This window comes from Xiphophorus hellerii, chromosome 11, assembly GCF_003331165.1.
Source record: "Xiphophorus hellerii strain 12219 chromosome 11, Xiphophorus_hellerii-4.1, whole genome shotgun sequence".
Classification (NCBI taxonomy): Eukaryota; Metazoa; Chordata; class Actinopteri; order Cyprinodontiformes; family Poeciliidae; genus Xiphophorus; species Xiphophorus hellerii.
The window spans coordinates 6,123,462-6,130,960 of NC_045682.1; the positions used below are offsets into that span (position 1 = coordinate 6,123,462).

The 7,499-nt window shown below is 40.2% G+C and overlaps 1 protein-coding gene across 5 annotated transcripts in view; it reads right to left on the bottom strand.

Annotated features, from left to right (window-relative positions):
• Window positions 1–5,463, bottom strand: part of cadm1a (cell adhesion molecule 1a) — a 400,396-nt gene extending 394,933 nt beyond the window's left edge. Inside the window, exon 1 of one of the 5 annotated variants that reach the window (XM_032576103.1) lies at window positions 5,171–5,463. In XM_032576103.1, coding sequence (XP_032431994.1) covers window positions 5,171–5,243 — 73 coding nt within the window. In that variant the 5' untranslated portion in view covers window positions 5,244–5,463. The remainder of the gene's footprint in view (window positions 1–5,170) is intronic. The other 4 variants (XM_032576102.1, XM_032576104.1, XM_032576105.1 and 1 more) reach the window with 4 other exon arrangements.
• Window positions 5,464–7,499: the final 2,036 nt, after the last annotated feature.

The following is a 7,499-nucleotide window of genomic DNA, read 5'->3' on the forward strand; positions in this document are numbered from 1 at the left end:
ACCAAGTTCACTCTGGATAACCTATCTGTTCTCACAGTCAGACCTGCAAGACTTCTCTAAAAACATTTCAAAACCACTTTCATTCAACCAATATGTTTGTGACTGGAAATGTCAGGCATCTTTCAGGAGATAGCTAAAATATTAAAAGGAATATGAATGTTTACAAAAACATGATTGCAGGAGAGCAAACTATGACAGCAAGCCTGAATGTACCGCAGGAAAGTTGCTCCGTTTTCAACTTCCCACTTAGCAAACCATTCCCACCCCATGAACTAAACCACTGCTCATCAGCTTTTATTTATTCATTCATTGGGATAACCACATTTCCTTACAACAGACCATGTATTGATTACAGAAAATTGGTTTCAATAATTGGTTGTCAAAGTAGGCATTAAGTCTCACCAAGGCAGGTTGAAACTGATGCATGGTTGGAGTAAAACATCCCATGGTAGACGCAGCAGTAAAAGTATGAATCCTAAAAGAAAACCAATAAATGGAGTGGGTTTTTTTTTTTCCTCAGACATCTCAGCATCTCCAAAGAGCCCAACAGTTCCTTCTATTATCCCTGAGTTCTGTTTACAGTTGAGGATAGTCAATCAATCACCACATTAAGGAATGTGAAGCTGACAGATCATGCAGCCTCAGTTTATATGTCAGCGGTAATGTAGCGGTAAATAAAAAATAAGAAAGCAGTCCAGAAAGCAGAAATGTACTCAGTATAAATCAAGCTGTCAGCCATGCATTAATCAAGGCTTTGCGCTCCAAATTAATCCATTTGCTTAGCTGTACGGCGGGCTGTATATCTGAGAAAAAGGTGCGACAACAATGTCTGCATAAAACAGCAGGATCGGGTCCAAACGGACTACACGGCTCCATCGGGATCCACTTCCTGTGGTTAGCCCGTGTTCTCAGGAGCAGACGACGGCATGCGAGTGGTAAACACGTCTCGGCGTCCATCAGCGGCAGACATGTTGGATTATCAGCCAGAGATTGCATCTACACACGAGGCATTACTAACGCTCTTATCCAAATCTAATAACTATCTGAGATCAAACAGAAAGCAGCGTGTAAAACGCGATGAGGGCCATCATCAGGTCAGCAGATAACAATACTGCTGTGCAGACGCCATAACAAGCCCGCACGGCCACAACACGACATGGTCTGTGCTTGTTGGGATAATTGGTGGATTCGCCACCGGAGCTTCAAGTCCCAATAAGCTGATTGGCGGGAATGCTGCGTTAGCATAACTCAACACCTGGAAAGCAGCGTCTCCTGTTGCTGTAAGCCGATAAGCTGCAGAACTACTCCACTTAATATTCATTCAAAGGCACCGCACAAAGATTAAATCACATACCTTTCACTTATAGTAATATAGACACGTGTAAAATGAAGAGGGGCTAGATTAGAATCTATATTTGTTCTATGGTTTGTACTAGAGTCAAATAACACTTGAAAGGAATATATGAATTCATAATTCATTAGGGTAGGGAAATTAGGGAAGAAAGTGAAAGCCTACTTAAACTTTAATGTAATGTAGAAGCAAAACTCATGAATGCAATTTGGGTATTTTTAACCCGAGACTTGCTGGAACAGAAATATCTCTGTGAGTTCTGCTGTTATTGGCTCTGGCCAAGCAAAGGCTCTACTGTGAGCATTTTATCTCAGCGTTTCATTTTTGTTGTGTAAATTGACGAATATGAGATATGAGTCTTTGTGTAATAGTCCTGGTGGAGTGTTTTGCCGTTTATCCATTTCTCTTTCCTGGACAGAATCACAGAAGGAGCTGCTGCTGTGCTTCTGTCTCTCTCCTGTACGCAACTACTGACATAAAAGTTAACTTTGTTTAATAGTTGTTTTTATTTGAAACATAAAAAGAATTTTTGACTAAATGTTTCTGTCTTTAGCGGCGTCTGGATAGAGCTGTTGTTGCAGTCATTAACTTTGAACAAAAGCTCTCATAAACTGTTCTATAGAAAGTACTCCTGGCTCAGTGGTCCAGCCTCAATGAGTGAAACGGTGTACAGCGAACCCCCACTTATTCACAGTTTAGTATTCACACATTCCCAAAATCAAAGATTTTTCTGTGCAAATTATTTGTGTAATTTGACAGACTTTTATGTAGCGTGCATTTAACTATTCCAAAGAAAATGCAGATGGGAAGCAGAAATAAGTGGCACAAAGCCACTTGAAATGCCATTTGCGGACTTTTGCAAAGTAACCAATCCAGGAACACCATTCATTTTCCTTGGCGCCAATTGGCTGAACCCCAAGAGCGAAGCTAAGGAAGACCCCAGATGTTAGCTTCTGTAATAGTGAGGCGTTTCCACTATGCCTATTAAGGCATATTAAGATATTTTTTTGTTTTTGAACTATTATAATAATCAGTTGTAAGTTGAAGTGCAGACCTGTGTGGAAGTAGATGAGACCAGTTTCTCGTGTAAGTATCAGCTGATGGCTGATTCCAACATCAAGGAAACTGGAGCAGATTTATTACTTTAGAGCTGGTTTATCTGCGTGTTCTTAGTTGTGTTTTAAAGGAATTCTCAGATTTCAGCTACTTTCACATGGTTGTGGTCCCTAACCTCCATAAATACCGGGATCCCACCTACTACCAAATACTGTTGGATCTCTATAGGTCTTCTCCAAAGTAGCTGCATTCCCATTAAAAATGTGTCAAAAACTGTCAACGTCCCGCTAATCTCGAAAAACATTTTGTGGCGTTTGCGTTAAATAAGCAATTAAAATCACATGTGAATAAGTTTGTTCAAGCGGTAAGTTATTAAAAACATGCCACGTCATCTTCCTTCAACTACTTCCTGTCATTTTCTTCTTCATGGTTTTCGCCAGTGGCAACACCCGGTTGTTGATCATGTGATGCAACAAAAAAAAAAAAAAAAAGGTTTCCATTTGTTTTGCAAAGTAAACCAATTTTCAAAAAAAAATTTAAATAAAAACTTTAACCTAGAGTCAACATTTTTTATTGAAAAAAATCAAGAACTTGTTTGAAATTGACACGTTTCCCTTTGGCAAATGTATTTTTTAATTTAATTTTTTTTTTTTGTATTTACATGTGTTGACACTTGTGGGAGCCCCTGTCAATCCTTTTAGTGATCTAAATAGATCAAATACAGAAGTATACGTTTACTTCTGGGTCATTTCCCTACATTTTCCTCCAGGACATAGAATAAGCCACGCCCACTCATCTCATTTTTCTTTGAGGTTGAATGGTGGCCGGAATGAAACCTGCTTCCAGATTAGCTGCATGGACAGTAATGACAGCTGGACGGTGGATTGTGACCTCGGCTTTCACATCTTCGTATGAGGGAGGGGAAAAAGGAAAAAGCAGGCTGTAAATGCATGGGCACAATGTGATCTCAGAGTATGCAGCTGGAGGTGAATAATTGATACGCTTTGTGCCAGAGTGCCCCGAGTTCTGTGTGAAATCAGTGGAGCCATTACCATGAAGGTAGAGCAGATCAGACTCAGTCTCTCTCTGCTGCTTTTCACTCATTCACTGACTCGCTCCGAGGAGAGAAGAGGGAAACACGGCTCTGCATCCATTTCCCGTTTCAGTGGATAAAACTGGATTAAGCCTTGTGGATAATCCACAATGTGACAAACATCTGCCTGCCCTGTCATTCTCACCACTGGAGAGGCTGGGGCTTCTGTCATGAAGAGCAGCTCGAAGCCTTTAAGTTGATGATTTACCGCCTGCACCGACCGGCTGTTTCAATGCAGAACCACACTGGAGATCAGCTGGGAGAGATGCTGAGCCCGCGAAGCTGTTCTGCACGGATCACACCAGCAGCAGCGGGGAAAGCATGTCGCATCTCAAACTGAAGCCCATCCGCTGCCTGAAACCTTCCAACTCAGGAAGCTTCGATGTTTTTTCCCCCAGCAAACCCACTTGCGGTGGAATGAACTCTCCAACTACTCCGGGGTTTTGTTTTTGTTTTTTTTTAATTATTAGTATTTATTAGATGTGACCTGGATATCCGTGGAAATGATTTTACTTTCACAACGCATGCATCCACTGGGCTACTCCAAACCCAACTCACCGAGTTCTGCTGTTTATTTCGTAATCCTCTCTCCTCCTCCTCTCTATTTCGCACAATTTAGTCGCGCACGTTTCTTCTCTGGTACGAAGTGCCACGGGTGCTTCGTACTTTTTTTTTTTTTTTGGTAACTATAATTATAATTTTTGCAAATAAATCTCGTTGAGCGACTCTAATAATCCAGCAGTTATTTTTATTTAATTGATCAGGAGGTAAAGCAGCTCACACCAGAATCAGAAACGTAAATAAATAAAAGCAGAGCAGAAAATAGAAAACTAAATTTCGATATTTCTATTAAATAATTGTTTCCATAATAGAGAGGAATGTTTAACCGCAGAGAAAAACAAACTGCTAAGCTATAATTGGAGAAGGTAGGTAAGATATCGGGATAGGAAGACTGGAATTGACCTGGCGCCATCTCAACATTAAATCCAGAAATTAATTACAAAGCATACCGATTTGCAGCATGTATTTGCGCCGAATTAATAAAGACATGCGCATTGTTGTCACCACAGAGTATCCAAACAAAATACTCGGGAGAAATTTCCGAGTCGGTTGAAACAAGTTAAATGAACAAAGTTGCTTATGGAGTTCCGCTTTGACACGCTGAAGCTGCAGCATAGAGGAGTTTCCACGCACTGCTGCTCTGTCCGTTCAGAACACGCCACAAAGTAACCTCCGGGACAGAAACGGCAACAATGCGACCATGCACATAAACAAGCAGGTTCATGTGTCCTCACATCACGCAGAAATACAAGTTATTCTTTTCTAACACTTATTTTTCTTAAAGCAGTTCCCAGCGGTGGTGGTGAAGGAGGGAGACGCGGTTTCAGCCTCCAGTCAAATGGTGAGCGGTCCAAAGTGATGTATCGGCTGGGCAGCGCCTCTGCAACGCCAAAAACACCCAAACCTGCCCTGTTCTGCTCAGAGCTTCAACTTTACACATGTTCTCCTACTTGGTGAACAACATCTCAGCTGAATCCAAACCGCTCCGCCGCGGACGACTTCCCACAAAAAAAAAAAAAAAAAGCTACTAAAATGACACTCCACCGAATCCGCGGAAATGCGGGAACAAAGGGCGTCCTCCGTCCACGCACAAGCAGAAAAAGTCCTACCTTTGTGAAGAGCCGCTGGAAACGCGAAGAGAAAGAGAATAGTCGCCAGAGAGCCGCTGCGAGCGTTCGCCATGTTGGACACCTGCTTCAGAATGGCAGCGCGAGGCAGCTTCACCTACAGCGGGACTCGCTTAATGAGATGCGGACGAGGAGGGAGGTTCTAGCTTCCACACAGCCTCCTGCTCCCAGCTGCTTGACATGGACGCGCTTATATAATGCGTACAGTTCTGAAATTAATCTGAGGGGAAATATTTACATTTAAGCCTTTGCTAGCTACATGGGGGGAGTGAGTAACTCTTTTCTTTTTTTTTTCTTTCCTTTTGCATTCCACCATTATGGAAAATTATGGGGTTTTGTCATGCAGGTGCATTTCAGTAAAATTATTCGTATATATATATATATATATATATATATATATATATACAAAATCTGAAAAAGCAGTTTGGAAATGATGATCTCTATCCAAACCAACCTGGCTTAATGTGAAAATATTATAATAACTTTTCCTTTTGTTAAATCATGATTTAACAGTGGTTGTGTTTTCTGTTCAGTTTCGCAAACTACTTGAAGTAGTTACACAAACATTTCAAAGCCTCTCCAGAGAACCAGTGCTTATTTACTAATGGAGCCGATTATGGAGAGCCTTTCCGGAATCGGCGGGTCTACCTATGTTACTCAAGGTGACTCATCCAGGATCCAGGTCAGAGTTCATGATCCAACAATACAAGAGAGACTGAGCATAAATATCCAAAAGAACACAAATACTTGTCTCACATTTACCACCAAAAAATATCTTCATGATTTCCCAAAACTTGGGAAAATATTCTTTGGACTGATGAGAGTGGAACTTTTTGGGCGTTTGTGTCTGTAAAACGGTAGAAGGAACATCACTGTCAGTCAAACATGGTGGTGGCAGTGTGATGGCTGGGGCTGCTCTTTTGAGTCGCTTGCTGAAATTGATGGAATGATGAATCCTCACTGGCTTTCTTGCAGGTAATCCTGAAAAACATGACAGTTTTGTGGTGACCTAGTCAAAGTCCGAAATTCGTTCTGTTTTGAGTTTCTATGGATGCATTTAACTGCCGGAACTTTTGGAAATAAATTCAGGAGGAGTATTTATGTTCTGGTATTCAAATAAAACTTCTCATAAGCAAATGTATTTTTTTAATTAAAACCAGAATATGTTCTTGTTTAAATTAAATGTAACGTCGTAACAGCAAAACATGTATTTTTTTTTATTGTTAACATGAGGAGCTTTCCTGTTACAAGACATTAAACTCAGATTTTCTCATTTGAACCACAGTGTCCATCTTGTTATTACAAGAAAGTTTTTCAATCTTACAGGATACTGCATTTATTTCCCAGTCCTGGCAATTAAATGCTTTCATAATTTTCTGTAGTGTGACTGCATAAAGCTTGTTTATGCAGGAAAACCTTTCAGTCTGACTGAATTAAATTAATTCTGAAAAGAAAAGTGGGGTGAAGTCCTCCACAGAACCCTAAAACTCTCATCGCCAAGCATCGTAAAATACTTGGTAGCTGTTGCCATGAAGGGTGGCACAAGCAGTTATTAGGTTTAGCAGTAATTACTTTTCCCACTGAGGTGCCAGTTTGGTGTGGAAACATCTTCATTCAATAAATTAAATCACGATTTAAGAAAATGTACTCTCTCAGGTTGTACTGAAAACATACTCGAATGTTTAATCATCAAGATTTAAGCATGAGGGAAAAAAGCAAAAAACAGGAAAAAAACAAATACAGTCTTTTTCACAGGACTGCTGCTTTTAAAATGAGTTTTGCTTATTGAAATCAATTTCTGAAATAAATAGTGTTTTTTGATGATGGTCCTATTTATTGAGATGCACCTGCATGTTGGCAGGAAGAATTCACCGAGCATTCAGAAGAGCTGTTCTCATTCAGGGCTGGAAGTGGGCAACGACTAATTAAAAAGCTGTGAGCAGCTAAATTAGATCATTTCCCCCTTTCTTCTTGCTTAGAGAAAGAAGTTTGAGGAAACACCAGATTTGGAAATGATGATAAATTAGGAGCAATGTCTTTTCCAGACCTAAATATTGACTTTGAAAGCAGTGCAGTGTTTAAGCATCCTATTAGTGTTCTGTGAGAAGTTAATAGTTCCTCTGACTGCTCTGGCAGTAATATGCAGTGCAGTAGTGTAGTTTTTTTTTTTAAGTTAAAAATGTCAGATGTTAGCAATGGACTACAACAAATATGGTATCATTACTCTTAGTGGATGTTCAGTCCAAACTACAAGTTAACACATAAACCACAAGGCAGTGAAATGACAAGTTAATGTAGAAATTAGAGGCTA